General features: G+C 42.5%; 1 protein-coding gene across 1 annotated transcript in view; it reads right to left on the minus strand.

Annotated features, from left to right (window-relative positions):
* The window catches only part of si:dkeyp-72e1.9 (syntaxin-binding protein 4), a 60515-nt gene that overhangs the window by 33731 nt on the left and 7124 nt on the right, over positions 1–19660 (minus strand). The window contains 7 exon segments of the mRNA XM_052021260.1: positions 102–115; positions 118–233; positions 1887–1998; positions 3117–3226; positions 10521–10595; positions 12355–12424; positions 14743–14838. Coding sequence (XP_051877220.1) covers positions 102–115; positions 118–233; positions 1887–1998; positions 3117–3226; positions 10521–10595; positions 12355–12424; positions 14743–14838 — 593 coding nt within the window.

Below are 19660 nucleotides of genomic sequence, written 5' to 3' on the forward strand. Positions count from 1 at the left end.
TCAAATGATCTCAAAGACAATTACATATGTGTTTCTTATGAAAAAAATATAAAGCTAACTTCAATGATATTTTCCAGTCTCACTAAATGGACAGCTTTTACCTTCTGGCAATCTTCCCAGAAATGATATCCTCCACATACACTTTGGGTCCATCTGGCCTGTTGGATCCTCCTGAGACAGTGAGTCCAAGGGCTGCGGATTTGGTGATGGTAACAAGCTGGATTTCTTCGTCGCTATGACAATGAGAAGAAAAAAATCAAAATCTGTGATAAACAATATTAAATCTAAATTTCCTTAAGAAACAGACACACTGCAGTCATTTAAACTGCAATGATCTTTATACTCAAATTATGAATAGGGTTTGAATTTCTCAGTTTTCATTTTCAGTTGAATTTGGGGTACTTTTCAACACACAACAACATAAGAACACAAGAAAATAGAAGCAGGGGTAGAAGGTCACTTAGCTGCTCAAGCCTGCCCCACCATTCAATACAATCATGGCTGATCTAAGCTGGCCTCCACTCCTCTTTAAGGTAATTGATAGCAGGGATATGTGAGGAAAAGCTGTTCACACACAAAACTTGTGAGGAGTTTGGAACTCACTGCCTGAAAGAGGCAGTGATCCCTATTGGATGAGTGCCAGTTGTTCAATAATCTACAAGGCCACGCACGTCATGGAAGTCATAAAGTCACACAGCACAGACACAGGCCCTTCAGCCCCCCACATCCATGCTGGCCACCAAGTACCATCTATACTCATCCCATTTAAAAGCACTTGATCCGTGGCCTTCCACATTTTTGGCGATTCAAGTGCTTGTCTGAATGCTTCTTGAACGTTGTGAGAGTACCTGCCTCCGCCATCCCCTCAGGCAGTGTCATCCACATTCCAACAATGGTCCCGAAGGTAGGGTCCCTGACCCAAAACTTGCCCGCCTGCTTTTCTCCATGGATGCTGCCTGGCCTGCAGAGTTCCTCCAGCATCATCGTGTTTTTCACCTAGATTCCAGCACCTGCAGTCCTTTGTTTCTCTTCGAACAATTCTGTATGTAGTGGGGGTTGGGGGGATTCCCTCTAAACCTCCTATCTCTCACCTCATACCTATGCCCTCATGTTTTAGGGGGAAAGGATTCTTACTATTACCTACCTGTTCCCTTCCTAATTTTGTATACCTCTATCAGATCTGACCTCAGCCTCCTCTGCTCCAAGGGCAAGCATGGTAGCGTAGCGGTTAGTGCGACGCTATTACAGCGCCAGCGATCGGGGTTCGATTCCGTCGCTGTCTGTAAGGAGTTGTACGTTCTCCCGTGTCTGCATGGGTTTCCTCCGGGTGCTCAGTTTCCTCCCACATTGCAAAGATGTACGGGCAGGTTAATTTGGGGGTTTAAAAATGGTGGCACGGACTCGCTGGGCTGGAAGGACCTGTTACACGCTGTAAATAAAATTTAAATTTTAAAAAAAATTTTAAATTAAAAAAAATTTACATATAAAAAACAAATCCTGCCTCTCTTCATAACCAAAACACTTCATCTTCGGTGACATCTTGGTAAATCTCCTCTGTACCCTCTCCAATACAAACATGTCCTTGGTTTTAGACTAGATAGTTCTTTCCTGCAAAGTATGGATACAACTGGATGAATGGTGCCTTGGCATATGTTGTTTCTATGATTCACCAGGAAGCTTTGATCAGTTATTGCTGGAACTGAACCCTGTATCAGAGACTGACAGGATTAGGTGCTAATGCATTGTGCTAGTGTGGACTTCTCAGCTCTGAAATGCACCTGTGACAACTGGTTGCCCTTATTCAAAGGTCTGCACATATCAGAGATTAGATGAGGAAACAATGAAGTGAGAGCCACACAAAAATGACACGGAGATTTCAGACGTACGGTGCATTGGAACGAAGTAAACTTTCGCTGTTTCCATTGGATGAGTGGCGGGAACTCATTGGGCTCAACAGTTGAGGGCTCAAGGAAGTTAATGAGGTGCCTGACGATCTGCCTGTTCCAAATCCAGAAGGAAAGAGGAAAAGTATAATTAATAATTGGGATGAAATCCAAAGAATTCTAATCTCATATTTTCTGCATTAACACTAGATTGCTGGCCTAAAGTCACACAGAACGCCAGAAAGCAATACAAAGGAGAGCATCAAACAGCTGGGTTCAGTTTGTTTTGTGCAGTACCATTGGATCCAAATGTCCTTCCACCATTCTAAAGGACACTAGTATCGTTAAATGTTACGTCAGAACAGAACAGTGGCAGGCTAATGCAGATGTCAACTGCTGCACCTCTGGAGCTAGTGAAATGTACAATGTGAAATCTCACTCAGCTACACTAACAAAGAGGGAACTTGCACTGTGCCTCTCATTTATATCCTGATCTCAAGGGAATTCCTGGTGTCTGGCTATTGGCTCACAGTTGGCAGACATCATATGCCAGCATTTCAGTGGTAAAATACCTGTCAGTTTATTACTTGTCAAGTTTATTGTCATAGCCATAAATACCCAGGGTATAAATGCCCTGAAAATTAGCTTCTGGCAGCAGCAGCACAGTGTATTACAAACATAAGTTAGCACAAATATAGTGAGCTACTTATACAAAAGCAATGCTGGGAAGCCACACCACACACTGGTGGAAAGTAGATCCCAGAGGAAATGACTGGTTCTACCTCATAACCAGCAGCTCTGCTGAAACTGAATTTAAGCAGTTTTGTGGTCCTGTCTCTACTATGGCAAAAACATCCACTGTCTGCATCTAAAGCTATCTGTGGTTGAGACTGGGGAGACTTCTTCCTGCTGAAATCATTCCCTCTATGGCTCACCCCCTCCCCACACAATGTCAGATAGGAAGTGGGTGCGGCTGATCTATGGAGGAAATGTACAATGAAAATAAAATTAAAATGCAGAGACTGGAAATTTGAAATAAAAACATAAAATGCTGGATACACTCAATGGCAGGCAGCATCTGTGGAAAGAGAAACCGAGTTAACCTTTTGTTTCCACAGATGCTGATTGATCTGCTGAATTCTTCCGATGTTCTGTTTCTGTTCTTTAATCTGTGATTCCTTTGCAACAAACAGAAGATTATATTGTGTGACGAACTTTAGAAATAGTTGGCACTGTCACAAAGAAAATGAAACTTACCAGTTCCTCGTGGGGTGGGTGAATTCCGTGCTGATCCTGTACTACTCCTGGATTCATGGTTCTCTAACAATTCTGAAAATTCTCGCCTGTTAGGAATCAAATGGAATTCTGATGTCAGGTGTGTATCACAGATGGTTTAAAGTTCTAAGAAATTTCATTAAGCTGGAAAGGGTGCATAAAAGATTCATGAGGATGTTACTGGGACTGAAGACCTTGAGCTATGAGGAGAGATTGGATAGGCTGGAACATTTTTCCCTGGAGCATCAGAGGCTGAAGGGTGACCTAATAGATAAAATCATGAGGGGCATAGATAAGGTGAATGATCATAGTCTTTTTCCCAGGGTAGGGGAGTCTAAAACTAGAGGGCATAAGTTTAGGATGAAAGGGGAAAGATTTAAAAGCGAACTGAGGGGCAACTTTTTCACACAGAGGGTGGTGCATATGAGCTGCCAGAGGAAGTGGTAGAGGCAGATACAATTATACCATTTAAGAGACATTTAGACAGGTAAATGGATAGGAAAGGATTAGAGGCTATGTGCCAAACGGAGGTAAATGGGACTAGCTCAAGTGGACAACTTGGTCATCACGGATGAGTTGGGCCAAAGGACCTGTTTCCGTGCTGTAGAACTCTACGACTCTCTAAGTAGGTAGATTTGCATCTATACTTCAGGTGCGGTGTTAGCTGTGCGCTGTACTTCAGGTGCGGTGTTAGCTGTGTGCTGTACTTCAGGTGGGGTGTTAGCTGTGTGCTGTACTTTAGGTGCGGTGTTAGCTGTGTGCTGTACTTCAGGTGGGGTGTTAGCTGTGTGCTGTACTTCAGGTGCGGTGTTAGCTGTGTGCTGTACTTCAGGTGGGGTGTTAGCTGTGCGCTGTACTTCAGGTGCGGTGTTAGCTGTGCGCTGTACTTCAGGTGCGGAGTTAGCTGTGCGCTGTACTTCAGGTGCGGTGTTAGCTGTGTGCTGTACTTCAGGTGGGGTGTTAGCTGTGTGCTGTACTTCAGGTGCGGTGTTAGCTGTGTGCTGTACTTCAGGTGGGGTGTTAGCTGTGTGCTAGCAATAGTATTCCTGTCTCTCACTCCAAAGGTTCTAGGTTCAAAACCCACTCCAGAGAGTGGAACGCACATCCCAACCTGACACTCTCAGCACACATCCTGCACTGCAACCTTAAACCCATCTCATTTTCTCCTTTCCCCAGTTCTGATGAAGGGTCTTTGATTCAAAAACCTTAACTCTGTTTCACTTCCAGCAGATACTACCTGATCTGCTGAGTGTTACCAGCACTTTCTGTTACTATGTCAGATTTCCAGCATTTGTAGCTGTTTGATTTCATTTTCTGACGCTCCTGGTGCCAACTTTCATGTTAGGTGGTAAACAGTGATCTCTTTTCCCTCCACACTATTATTTCAAAAATGTCCTAGGGAGATCTCCACATTATTTTCATTACATGTGACCACCCACCACATTGCTATAAGTGGGAGCTTGCTGTGCATAAATTGACTGCCCTTTTATAAATAAAATAATTCTTTAGGATCTGACATTGCTGACAAGGCCGGGGTTTCTTGCCCATCCCTCATTGATGAAGTGGTGATGAGGCACCTTCTTGAACTGCTGGAGGTCCTCTGGTAAAGATACTTCCACAGTGCTGCTCTGGAGGGAGTTTAGACCCAGCAGTGAAGAAGGAACCATGATATATTCTCAAGCTCAGAATGCTGTGGGACTTGGCAGGGAACCTGCAGGAGGTGGTGTTACAATGTGCTAGAATTTCTTGTCCTTTTTGGTGGCGGAGATCACAAGTTTTTGAGGTGCTGTCAGAGTAGATAAGTAATTGTAGTGCATTTTGGAGCTGGTACCCACTGCATTTTTGAGCTGGTTCCCACTGCAGGTACTGTGTGCTGATGGAATAAAGGTTTAGGGTGGTAGATGAGCTCTCAATCAAGGGGGCTGCTTTATCCTGGATGGTGTTGAGCTTCTTGAGTTGTTGCTGGGGCTGCACTCAATCAAGCAAGTGGAGACTATTACATCACACTCCTGAGCTGTGCCTTGTAGATGATGGAAAGGCTTTGGGGTTTCAGGAGGCAAGTCACTAACTATAGGATACTTACTGCATGTTCTTGTAACCACTGTATTTATGTGGCTGGTCCAGTTGAGCTTCTGGTCAATAGTTAAAGGTAGAGGATTTTGCTATGGTACTGGCACTAAATGTCAAATATATTTGGTATGATTCTCTTTCATCAGATATGATCATTGGCTGGTACTTCTGTGGCATGAATATTACCTGCTCCTCATCAGCACTTGTTTGAATGTTACTGCATGCCAACCACTGCTTCGTTTGCTGAGGAATTCTGAGTAAAATAGAATATCATGTAATCAACAAAAAGTATCCTACATCAGACCTCATGATGGAGGGAAGGTCATCAGTGAAGCAGCTGGAGGTACTTGGGCCTATTTCGCTGTCTTGAGGTGCTCCTGCAGTGATGGGCTGAGAGTGGGATGACTGACCTCCGACAACCACAACAATCTTCTTTTGGGCGAGGGATGACTGCAACAACTAGACTGTTTTCCCCTTAATATTCATTAACTTTAGTTTAACTAGGGCACCTAGATGCCACACTCATTCAATTCCACCTTGATGTCAAAGGCGGTCACTCTCACCTCTGGAATTCAGCTCATTGGTCCATGTTTGGATCAAGGCTGTGATTGGTCCTGGCAAAACTCAAAATGGGCAGCAGTGAGAAGGTTATTGGTGAGTAAGTGCCACTTCATACCAATGTTGATAATGGCTTCCATCATTTTGCTGATTAAGAGGGGACAATAAACTGATTGGGTAGTAATTAGGTGGACTGGATGTGTTCTGCTCTTTGTCAATAGCACAAGTGGCTTGGTTAGGGGCGCGGCTATTTCTGGAGCATGGATCTACAGTATTACAGCCGGATGTTGTGTGGTCCTATAACCTTTGCTGTATCTGGTACCCTCAGCCATTTCTGGAAATCCTGTGGTGATCAAGTTGGTTGAAGAAGGCGATTGAAATATTCTTTTTTTTTGGTCATAGGTGAAGTGTACAGTGGAGTGCGGCTGGAGTTGGTAGTGGGACCACAGCTTTTCTTAATATATTTATAACACGGATTTGGCTGTACTTGGTGCCATTTCCAAATTTGTGAACAATACCAACTTGGAAGTGGAGTGCACTGTGAAGAAAGTAGAGGATATAAACAGCTTGGTGAAATGGGTGGACACATGGCACATTAAGTTAATGCAGTAGATGTAACGTGTTACATTTTGGTATGAGAAATGAGAAGAAGGCACTATTCTAAAAGAAATACAGGAACACGGGATCATTGAAAGTGGCAGGGTAGGTTGAAAAGGAGTTTCAAAAAAATTATTGGAATCCTGGGCCTCATAAATCAAGACACTCATATTTTCTCACAACATAGAAAGAGGCCATTCAGCCTATCAAGTATATGCCAGCTCATAGAGAAATCCTATCTCTGCCATCAGTCCTTTTGTTCTCTTTCACATGCCCATTATCTCCTCTCTGATTCTCTTATTACCCACCTACTTTAGGAATATGTTACAATGAGCAATTACCTTGCCAATCGGTGCATCTTTGGCATGTGGGAGAAAGCGGAACATCCAGGGTAAACACGTGGAGTCACAGGGAGCAGACAGACAGCACCTGAGGTCAGGGCTGAACCCAGGCTGCTGGAGCTGTGGGGCAGCAGCACTACCTGATGCAGAGCCTCAAAGTGAAACATTAACCATTCCTCTGCCTGACCCACTGAGTTCCTCCAGCAGTTTGTTTTTGCTAGCAGCACTACCTGCTGGGTCACTGTGCTGCCCTGTTACAGAGTACAAGAGCAAGGAAATTAACAAAAGCTCCAAAGTGATTGTGAATCTGAGTCACACTGATTCTGCAATACAACTCAACAATGCCCAACTGTTCTCTGGTGACAACCAAGGGCAGCAAGGACAAAATGCCTGATAAGAATATATCATGCTGACACAAGCACCAGGTAACACTGTCAGATAACCCAGCAGACGAAAGTGTTGGCCTTGGGCTGAATACAATGCAATATGTGTTGCAGGATCCCTGGAAATAGGGGGGAGTTCGAAAAAAGGGCAGCAAGACTGACCAAGGTAAATATTTGACACAGGAGTGTTCTATTAACTGACTAATGGTGTTAAAGATTGTTAGGGGTGGGACATCTTTCAGGGATTATGAACAGCCAGTTAATACAAATGACAACCAATCTTCAATCTGAGACAAGCACAGCTGGATAAATACACACCATTGTCTGCAGAGAGCGATCTCTTAGAGCAGTGGTTTTGGATGTCTTGATTCCCAACAAAGGGCTTTGAATATGCAGAGGTGTTCTTGTCAGGTGAGATGTGCTCCCATTGTAAATATGTAATTTTATGGAGACACAAGAGACTGCAGATGCTGGAATCTGGAGCAACAAACAAAATGCTGGAAGATCTCTGAGTTGAGCAGCATCCGTGGAGGCAAAGGGAGGGTTGACTTTTTGGGTTGAGATCCTGCATCAGTACTGAGAGTGTAGAGGGATAGCCAGTATATGAGAGGGAGGAGGGAAGGGTGAGACAGAAGCTAGTAGGTGATAGGTGGAAACAGATGAGGTGGGGGGGGAAAGGGATGATGGGCAGATAGAAATGTTCTCTCACTGGACTGCAGTTGGACAGGTTCTGGTCTCCCAAGGATCCATTCTTCCCATTGTTACGGGTTAAGTTACTATTGGTGAATGTCCCTTTAAGACATAGCACAGCAGTAGTGTGTGTGTGTGTGTGGTGTGATTACGACAACAGGAGCTAAAGGATGTGATGACGTTTTTGGAGCAGTCAGTTAGAGAGAGGGAGAGAGGCACCTGCCTGCTGGTCTCTGTATCGATGGATGAAAAACAATGACTGTGTCTGTCACTGCAATCCACGTATGGATTTTTGGAATAATCCAGTGGAGTCCACTTTGTCGTTAACCTGTAGAAGGAAACAGGTATTTGTGTGGACGGCCACATCTCGAGTGCCTTTCGGGGTGGCAGATACTTCGGAACAAAGCAGTGGAGATCATCAGTGATTGAGGTGTGTATGAGTTCCATCATAGAACATTTGGGATTTCGTAATTTCTCTCTATTTTCTCTCTACATTTCCTCTTCAGTCAACGGTGGTTTTGCAGAAACCTTTGCTCACTTTTCACTTTATGGCTTGCTGAACTGAACTTTGAGAACTATTCCTGGACTTGGAGTTTGGGAATTTGCCACACACACACGCATGCACGCACACGCACACGCACACACACGCACACACACACATGTCGAGTTTAGAGTTTTTGGGGTTAATGTTTGATATCTAACATTTTTACTTCTAACATTCTAACATTTTTTACTTTTATTTTTCTTATTATCACAAGTAGTTATTAAAAAACAGTTTCTAACACTTATACATGACTCGGTGTGTTTCTTTTGTTGCTGGTACTTTACAAAATTGGGGGCTCGTCCAGGATTTGAACCCGGGTCCTCTCGCACCCCAAGCGAGAATCATACCCCTATGTAACACCATGAATAACAAGCCCATTGTTTTCAGGGAGAGCGTGAGGACGTGAGAAGCCTGCCAAATTTGATGTCAGGAGCTTATTGTAATTGTTATCCTGTATTATTACCAAATCTGTCGGGTGGTAAAACGGCAGCTGTTGGGATGGAAAGCAAATGTCACAGCCAGGTGACCTTTAGAGATTGTGCCCAACATTTGGGAATGTTGGGGTGCACTGGGTGTGAGAAGGGGAGGTCAGGGCTGGTGGCCGGGGAAGGGGAAGCAGGAGTGCAAGGCCATTATTGTGCTTAGGAGTGGGAGGAGCTCTGTCACCATGACAAATGGGGAGTGGCAGAGGCTGAGTGAAGGCTGACGAGCCGGGGAAGGAGATGGGCTATAGTGGAGGGGTGGGACAGAGCACTCCAGCTGATGGTGGGAACCTGATAATGAAATGCTCTGCGTCTCCACATCGGGTGACTTTGGGTGTATTGGAGGCATGTCACCATCCTGGTGTCAAAGTTAATACTGAGGCTAATGAATCTGTAGAAGCTCTTTAAACCATGAGATCATTGAAGTGGCACTCAATCATCCTCATCCAACCTCCAGGCAGGTATTCTCACCACTCTGCAGTGATCCAGCCAGTTCCTTCCCCAGGAGCTTTCAGGTTATTTAAGGTCTCATTCCCAGCCCCAATTTTTGCACCCAGCCTTCATTGAAACCAACAACCTTTCCTCACCTTTGCTTCCAAACCATTCATTGCCATTACAGACTGAACAATTGGAAGAAACCCCCCTCATGATTCTTTCCATGAGAATATCTCCTTCTCATTGACTGGGGCTGCATGTTCTGGTTATTATTTGTCTCTCAACCAATACGCCTAACGCAGATCTTTCATTATTCCAGTACTGACTAAAGGTCATTGACTTGAAATGTTAACTCTGTTTCTCCCTCCACAAATCTTCCTGACCTGCTGAGTACTTCCAGCATTTTCTGATTTTATCGTTGAAAGAGATTATTTACTCATTATTTAATTCCTGTTTGTTGCAGCTTGCTGTGCTCAAATTGACCAAACCATTTCCTAATGCAACAGCATGTCAAAAATACTTCAATAACTTTGAGATATATTGGTGTTGTAAATAAATGTAAGTCTCTTTCTATTGCAGCATATTCCTTTTAACTGCTTAGCTTAATCCACATGGACTATTGTCTCAGTGTATGTATATATTTGGGGATTTTATTTTAAGATGGAATTTGCTAAATGAGACAGGCATGAAGCTTATATCTCAGTCCTTGCTCTGTAATCCTTGCACCTGGCTACCTGCCCAAATGGTGATTGTCTTCATCTTCCAATAAGCAGTTTGACCCAGCGTGCATGTGTACCAGGTCAAAAACCCATTTTGTTCAATCCAGGCAACTAATTTCTATTGCAAGTCCCAATCTGCTGAATACTTAACCCCTTGAGCACCAATTTCTTCAGTAATTACAATGCCCAGGAAGTGCAGTGGACTTGAGATTCCTTCTGCCAATGCTTTCATTAGCAACATCTATATCACCTTCTGGTGAAACTGACAGCAGAATAATTTCACCCCATTGTTTCTATCATCAAACTTCACAGAGCTAGCAGAGAGGGAATATTCATCACGCCTTGGTTAAAGTAAAATGCTAAGACCTTCACCATTTATACAGTGGCCCTGAAACCAACACTGGGTTCAAATCCAACCACAGTCGTGAACAACTACACCCAAACCGGTGCAGAATTCCATTCTCAGAATGTGAGGGATGTGTGGGGGAAGACAGATAACTGCAAAGAGGCAACACCTAAATCCTAAATTCTAGGTTTTCTTACCTGCCCTGTTCATCCCTTGCAATCATCAGCCTCATGTTATTGGATGAAGAGGCAGCTCGAAGGATTTCCACTGCACTAGAAATGGAAAGGATTAATAAGTCCAGGAATATTACCAAAATGAACCATACATCCATAGTGATTTATTGGCTATAAGGAATTAAAGTTGAAGATTTACTCCCTGGTTTTGACAGTTTCCTGAGACCTTAAGAGCATAAGAAATAGGAATAGGTCATAAAGCCCCTCAAGCCTGCTCTGTTACCCAATAAGATCGTGGCTGATCAAATTGTTACCTCCACCTGCAACTTCCTACTTGTACCCCATTATCCTTGGTTCTCCTATAGTGCAAAGATCAGTCCGTCTCAGCCTTGAACATATTTAATGGTTCAGATCTCTGGAGTAGAAAAGGATATATACAACAATCAAAAAAGAAATTCTTCCTCATCTCGGTGTGTTGGTTTATTATTGTCACCTGTACCGAGATACAGTGAAAAACTGTTGTGGATGATCCTTTATCCTGAGGCACTCTGTGAAAGGTTTAGAGGGGATGGAGTTTTTAAAGCACATCCTGGAAAGCTTTTTGATCTAGTACGTGGATAATACCACCAGAGAAGGGCTGATGCAGGACCTGACTTTGGGAATTAAACTGGACAAGTGGAGGGAGTGTCAGTGGGGGAGCATTTCACAGATAGTGAACATAGCTCTAAGTTTTAAAGTTGTTCAGGATAATCAGGAAATTAAGGATCTGAACTGGGGAAGATACATTTTAAAGGGGTGGTGGTGAAGTACTCTCACAACATTTAAGAATTATTTAGATGAACACCTGAGATGCCATGGTGTTGATGGCTGCAGGCTGAGTGCTGGAGAATGGGATTAGTATAGATAGGTACCCGATGACTACCATGAACAGTGAACTATAGGGCTTGTTTCCATGCCATATGACTCAATGACATGACTCTGCCCCATCGGTTTAGAATACTTTATCAGGGGAAATGCCCTAACTGTACCCACCTGGTCAAGCCCACTTAGAATTATATATTTCAATAAGATCACCTCGCATTCTTCTAAATTTCAGAGTTATGGCCCTATTTACTCAGTCTTTCTGTTATCAACTGAGGAAACTAAAGCATTCAGAGCTTGCATTTCTGAGCCAGTGTTGGTTTACTCTTTGCTAAGCAGAGCTGCTTCAACAAAGATGACTCACTTAAAGGTTTTGGTGCCCAATTCAGCAGGAGAATGTTGTCATCTTTTACTTAAAATAATTATGAGTCTCTGCTGTGGGGTCAGGTGAAATGAGGCTTAAATATTTCTAACAGTGGCCTTAAATGAGGAAATTAGATTGTGAGATGTTTAAGGTTCTGCAATACAGTAGGAAAGCATCAGAGCTATCCTGTTCATGAGAATGAAGGGGAGGACAATTGGATTACTGGCCACTAACAAGAATTTTATTAAAACTTCTTGTTTTGAAATAGGTTTTGTTGCAAATAAACATGTTCATTTTTAGCAGTACAGAGTAAAGAAGGTTTCTGGTAGTTTGTAAATTAGACGTAGCAAATCAGATATGCTTTCTGAAAAAAAATGCCACACATTCAATCAGCACCTTTCTTGCCCCTTTCTGGACAAACCAATAATTTTACAACTATTAAAATAAGTACACACACACACACATGCACATGCACACGTGAACCCATGCACACATACTCACACTCACACGTATGAAAATGGGATCTAAGTTTCATATCTAAAAGACTGGGTCTGGCTATTTAACAGTTAAAATCTGTATCCTGATCAGGCTTGAGAACAAAACAGTTCTTTTCATATCTTTTGCCTACTGTACCTTTCATTTGTCACTCCCACCAGACTGTCACCATTAACTTCAAGAATCTGGTCTCCTGGTTGCAGACGACCTACAAATTAAAGAGTAAAAGAATAATGTAGAATATTTAGAAAGCATTGTCATCTTGGTTTATAGGAAACTGCAGAAGCTCATCATTGCAAACATTTAAGATGTGATTAAAAAATAACAATATCTTTATTGAAAGGTTGGGTTATGTTAAGTTTTGGTCTTTGAACACTGAAGAGAATTGGAGAGAACCAAAACTACTCCAGAACCTGTAGGCTCCAATATCTGGGAGACATGCTCTTAAAAGGAGAATAACCCACTTACTTAGAGACATCAAGAAGGACCTGAGATAAATTTTGGTCATTTGATGACAATGAAATTCTGCTGGACTAGCTGGTAGAAGTGGAGGTCTCAGGAACACTTGTAACTGCTCCCCTGACAGAGCTCCAGACCAGTGTATACATCCAAGTCTACCATTTTGATTACATTGATGTTGATTATGTGAATGTGACTTTAGAAAAGAATTGCACTGTTTTCATTTTATAACAGTGGAGCTTCAGAGACGGGACCCACTTCATGGCATGACCAGAATCAGCCTATGTGATATCATCTCCTTGTTCAGTGTCAGCTCGTGAGATCTTTCCATCCAGTGCTCTCAGATACCCGGGGGGGGGGGCAAGACACAAGGCTAGGCTGCCCAAGAGTCGTGCCATAGTGGCACTGCTATTACAGTTGTTGCTCCACGGTGCCAGAGGCCAGATTCAAACCTGACCTCAGATGCCGTCTGTGTGGAGTTTGCACTTTCACCCTGTGACCACATGGGTTATTTTCTGGTTGCTCCAGTTTCCACCCACAGCCCAAAGACGTATGGGTTGGTAGGTTCATTAGCCGCTGTAAATTGCTCCTGGTGTGTAGGTGAGTGTAGTTGATGAGAATGTGGGGAGAATCAAATAAATGAGATTAATGGAAGTAGGTGGTTGATGGTTGACTCGATAGGACTGAAGGGCCTGTTTCTGTGCTGTATCCCTCGATGATTGTAACCTGGAGTGGTTACACAATCAGCAGAGGAATCATTCTACATGTAAACAGCCTGAAATATGAGTCACCTCAGTTCCAGGAGAACACCCAAGCATATCTAGTATCCTTGGCCCTGTTAATCCCTTGACAGTTCAGCCGAACTATGATCACTCTGATCACTTTGCACTAAAATGGACTTTATTCTAATTGTGTTTTTTTTCTTGTAAAAATTGTGTAAAATTTATGTTTCATTTACGTTTTTCTTGTGAATACTACTTATATGATGCTATTTGCTGGTGATGCTGCTGCAAGTAAGTTTTTCATTGTACCTGTGCACACATGTACTTGTGCATATGACAGTAAACTTGACTTTGACTTTGAGAATTTAGAGAAACCCAGGTGTAGGTATGCTGTAACTACATGTCTGCAGGGTAAGATCACGCTGTGGATTAAATCTAGTGACTGTTGTTGCATGTGTGTTGTGCAGGATCCTAAAGGTCCATTTTCAATGAATGAAGGAGTTCTTTCCAAGCCTCCATCTTCCTCTTATCCCCAGGGCCTCTCATTTCCTCTTGCTCCCATTCTCTTATCACAACATCCTGAGGCTTTTGTGGGAAGGGATCCAGGGCAGAATTGCAATCAGAAAACAAAAATACTGCAGATTCTGGAAATCTGAAAGAAAATAAAATGCTGGAAGTACTCAGCAGGTCAGGCAACATCTGTGCCTATTTCTGATGAGAAGTCACAGACCTGAAATATTAACTCTGTGTCTCTTTCTTCAGATGCTGCCTGACCTGCTGAGTATTATCAACATATATTGTTTTCATTTCAGAATTACAACTAGACTGGTTTGGCCAAATAGAGTATCTAGGGGAAGGGAGGAAGAGAATTAATTAGTAATTGGTAATTGACTTATTATTGTCACATTTTCCAAGATACAATGAAAAGCTTTTGTTTACATACCATCCAGACAGATCACACCATTCATAAGTACATCAAGATAGTACAAAAGAAAACAGAATGCAGAATATAGTGTTACAGTTACAGAGAAAGTGCAGTGCAGGTAGACAAATAATGTGCAAGGTTCAGGACGAGGTAGATTGAGAGATCAAGAATTCATCTTTATCAAATAAGAGGTCCGTTCAAGAGTTTTATAACAGCAGGATAGAAGCTGTCTTTGGGCCTGGTGGTACGTGTTCTCAAGCTTTTGAATCAGTGACAGAGTGTGGAATCTGTGATAAGGGCCAAAAAGGATGGATTTTTTATATGATTATAAATGTTTGCAAAAAACATCCTCATCTTGCAGTATGCTGGAAGTGGAATGGTATATGAATAATAACGACTCTCAGTAAAAACATCACTCACCATCAACTGAAGCAAGGCCACCAGGCAGAATCCTTTTCACATACAGACCATACTCCTCCCCGGTCAGCTCCTTCACTCCTCCAATAACCTTAATTCCTGAAAAGACATTTTAATCATCTTCAAACAATCAGTGTTGTGATTTCTGCTGCGTTCATATTGTTAGATGCAGAACGGCTAATATCTGGATAATATTTGGAGGGGTATGTGGGAGGGAAGGGTTAGATGGATTTTAGAGTAGGCTAAAATGTTGGCACGACATCGTGGGCTAAAGGGGCTGTACTGTGCTGTAATGTTCTAAGTTCTATGTTCTAAATATAACTACTGAACTGTTCTTGAGATGACTTAGCTTGGTTGTATTTTCGGTTGCATCAGCAAGTTCTGTTTGAGAATGAGGATACAACCCACCTTTAAAGAATTCTCATAGTGTCATTGTCATACAGCATAGAAACAGGCCCTCTGCCCGCCTACTGTACTTATCAAAGCTAACCCCATTTACAGTACTCGCATTTGATCTGTAGCCTTCTATGCCTTAATGATTCAAGTGCTAGTCAAGTCTAGATGCTTCTTAAATGTTGTGAGAGTACCATCCCCTCAGACAGTGTGTTCCAGATTCCAATCACTCTCTGTGTGGAAAAAAAACCATCAGACCCCCTTTCAACCTCCTCCCTCTCAACTTAAACCTATACCCTTTTGTCTTGGGCACCCCCACCAAGGTAATAGGATTCTCACTATCTACTCCTATCTATCCCCCTCATAATTTTGTACATTTCTGTCAGGTCACCCCTCAGCCTCCTCCACTCCATGGTAAACAAACCCAGTCTATTCAATCACACCTTATAGTTGAATTACTCCAGTCCAGGCAACATCCTTGTAAATCTCCTCTGCGCACTCTCCAGTGCAAGCACATCCTTCCCATGGAGTTTTTATTTCCTTCATTCAAGGGGTGTGGGCTTCACAGGCTGATCCAGTATTTAATTGCCCATCCCTAATTGCCCTTGAGAAGGTGGTGAGTTGCCTTCTTGAACTGTTATAAATCCTTGAGGTGGGGGTACACCCACAATGCTGTTAAGGAGGGAGTTCCAGGATTTTGAGCCAGCAATGGTAAAGGAACAGTGATATCTTTCCACGTCAGGATGGTGTGAGGCTTGGGGGGCAACTTCCAGGTGGGAACCAGAACTGCACCCAATACTCCAGGTGTGGCCTAATCAATTATTTATAAAGTTCTATCATAACGTCCCTTCTTTTATATTCAATGCAATGACTGATTAAGGCAAGCATCTCAAATGCCTTCTTCATCATCCCATTTACCTGTGCTGCCATATTTAGGGATCTATGGAGTTGTACCCCAAAATCCCTCTCAGCATTTACCCAGTATACCTCACAAGACAGGATAAATCTGAATCTGCCAAACTAAAACTGTGGCTTCAGTTGGTCCAATATTCAGTTTAGCTGCTCTTTATGGAGCAAGGTCTCCCTGGTGTATTTCAATAATAAGCAGTCCAAACTTCCTGAGTGTTCAAATAACTAACATAATGTAAGTGTGTAGCAGAATTTTCAATCAATAGAGAAACCTTTTAGGAATAGATGTCACAAAAAAGTATTCCCTGTAGTCTCATTGGGATCAACTTTTCTCTAAGGTGGAAATAATGTGCTTGAATTTGTTGTTATTAATGAACACAGGTTAAATCACAGGAAGGTTCTTCTTAAAATATGACATTTATGAGAATGGTAAGAAAAAGTTAGGGAGCTTTCAGTGACACTTCTGCATTAATGAACCTTTAATGCGTTTTAACGAGTCAGCCAATAATAATCCAGCTTTACTGTTGATAGCAGAGTATAGCTCAGTGTGAGTAGTTTAGTTTTAGTGGAATGGAGAATACCACTTGGATATTGTTGGTGTAGATATGGAAAGAAGTACAAAAGATTGGGAGCCCCTTAGGAATAAGGTCAACACTTGTACAGGAAGAGTTACACAACATAAAACATAGCACAAGAGTATGCCATAAGATCTAGCAATAGACATAAATCTGCAGATCCATTACCTATCCTCCTTTTAAATTGTTTTCCCAGTACAATTAGACAGGAATAGTGGTGTATCAGCTTTATTAAACATTTTGTTCACCACTGAATCTGGTCCAAGTAACTGACTGTTAGAAAACAAGTATTTCTCACCAAACCAGAAGTCAAAAGATATTACATGCTTTATTTTAGAATTCTTTTCATGAGTTCTCCACGGTTAGGGCTCTAATATTTTTTCAGCTTAAACTGAAGCAAATTCTATTCCTTCATTTTTGAGTGTGTGTGCGTGTTTGTGTGTGTGTGCGTGTTTGTGTGTGAACACATTGCCACTCTGGGGTGACAGCTGGCTCAAAGCCCTTGGTCTCTTCTAATATCTCCTCGCATGCTCGATTTTGAATTCTGTTTGGTGCTTTTTATTATGAAGGGCATTCAATCTTTAGACTGTGCTATAGGCACGATATAAAGGCACAATGATTTATCAGCTAAAGCTATCCAAGTTCAAGCAGGACAATTCAAGGAGACTGCAGTTGCTGGCATCTGGAGCAACACACAAGATGCTGGAGGAACTCAGTGGGTCAGGCAGCATCTACGGAGGGAAATGGCCAGTTGACATTTTAGGTCAAGACCTGGACCGAACTGACATCTGGACTGAAAGATAGAGGGGATTTAACCAGTGGAAAAAGGTGGAGGGAAAGGGTGGTGCAAGAGCTAGCAAGCACCAGGTGGATCCAGGTGAGGAGAGGTGATAGGCAGATGGAGGAGATAGCGACGGAAGCTGGGAGGTGATAGGTGGGAAGATTGGCAGAGGACGGGAACCAGTGGAAGGAGTGTGTGGGTGATGAGAAGATGGAGCTGGTGGAGGAGGGGAAAGAAGTAGGGTGATGGGGGCTGGGGTGAGTGTAGGAAGAATTGGGTAGATCAGGAGGAGAGAGAAAAGGGACAGAGGGGCAGCAGTTTACCAGAAGTTGGAGAATTCAATGTTCATGCTGTCAATTTAAGGGGTTTAAATTGATCATAAGCACACGTTCTTTGGCTTCAGGCCAAGAAACTCATCCTGTCACAGCATATTACTTACGTACCAGAACTTGGAAACCTTAACATTGCAAACAGTGCATGGCCCAATGGTGAACTGTGGGGAGGTCAGGTAAATGATTGTTTTCCAATTTATCATTTGTGAGTGCTTTAAGGATAATCAGATCATAAATCTTACTAAAGGCCCTGATATAATGTCAGCTGTGCACTAGATGGTATCGCTTGCCTCTAAGTCAAAAGGCTTTGGATTCAAGTCTCTTTTCAGAAACTTAAGAATGACAATTTAGGCTGATATTCCAGTACGGGTGAGAGTGCAGCACTGACAAAGATACCACTTCTTGGCTTGGACATTAAACTGAAGCCTCTTCTGCTCTCTCACATGGATGCAAAGGATCCTATGACACCATTTCAAGGAAGAATAGGGAGTTCTTACATTACAGCACAATCCAATAGTGGCAAATCATCAAAAGCATGCCATTGCTCCCAAAGTGCCTCAGGATGTAAAATGTGCATCGTGTTTTAGTCCTGAGTCATCTAGTACTCTGGGCAGATCAGATGAAAGAACTATAGGCTTTCATATCTCATCATCTGATGAGGGCTTCAGGGATAATCAGTTAGCTTGGTAATGACCCTGATGTCATCTTCATCTGGGGGAACATTTGAACAAGTGACTAGTACATTCCAGTTTGATAAGTCACATAAATTATTTCCAAAAATTCCATGTCGCTGATAGATTTTAGGAGGACTATATTTGCATAAATGGCAGCAGAGCCATCTGTGGGATAACCAGAGCAGAGTTAGGAACACAGACTGGAAAAATGGAGCATTTTTAAAACCATCCAAATGCAATGGCCAGTCATGTGTGTCCTAATGTCAAAAGGGCACATGGTGAGACTAAGCCAAGCTGTGCAGCTGATCAGGGAGAGGATTAGTAAAGACTTAAACATAAAGAGTTTAACCAATTGAAACAACCCGACTCTCACAAACAGGAAGAGGTCTTATGTTCAGCTACAGCTGCCATCCTGGTGCAAAAAGAAGGTTGTGGAAATGTGAAGCAGCAGTAATAGATTCTTTCCCAGTTATACTAGAGATTTCCAAACGTGCTTTGCTGCAGGCCTTTCTAGAGAGGGACTGTCTTCTCCGACCCCTCTCCCCTCAAGTTGTAAACATTGACAGATAAATTCTACCTTTACCATCCACAACACCCCTGCTTAAAAGCCTAGGTGTTGGAGGTCAGAGATTGAGAAGGCAGACTGAGGGGCTGCCGATGGTTTCCCCACCTATGATTCAGTACAACTCCCAGGATAGGGAGATTTTAAATGGGCTTTCTGCATTAGGTTTTACTGATGTGGTCTGCTGAGTAACATTGGTCAGTGTGTGGTTACCAGTGTTAGAATAGATGCAGGTCTCTGGACCCTGATGTTTTACCTGCTTTGGGCAGCGGGGTGGTATGGACGGGAGGAAACTCACACAGGACTTCAGCAAACTGGACTATTTTAACCCGAGCCTCATTTAAATCCTAACAGCTCACTACCTGCCTGGAAACATTAGAGACAGCCCTTCATTTTGTTTCTATTAATTCATTAATTTGTTGAAGTTTTTAAATCCTGGGTGAATTTATCCCTCCTGTCTGAGAAAAGCATGTTGAAAATGCCAAACTAATATATTTTCATTTTATAAAGGTTGGTTGTAAATATAGGTAAAGAAGTAAACAAATATTTTATTCAATCAACACCTATATTGATGCTTATTGTGATACCTTAGTGATAATAAGGTGCCTTGCAAATAGATTAATTATGATACTGGGATTGGCAACAGGAGCTGTAAGTACAGTAGCTTGGCATCAATTAGACAGATCTGTGTGATC

This window comes from Pristis pectinata, chromosome 8, assembly GCF_009764475.1.
Source record: "Pristis pectinata isolate sPriPec2 chromosome 8, sPriPec2.1.pri, whole genome shotgun sequence".
Classification (NCBI taxonomy): domain Eukaryota; kingdom Metazoa; phylum Chordata; class Chondrichthyes; order Rhinopristiformes; family Pristidae; genus Pristis; species Pristis pectinata.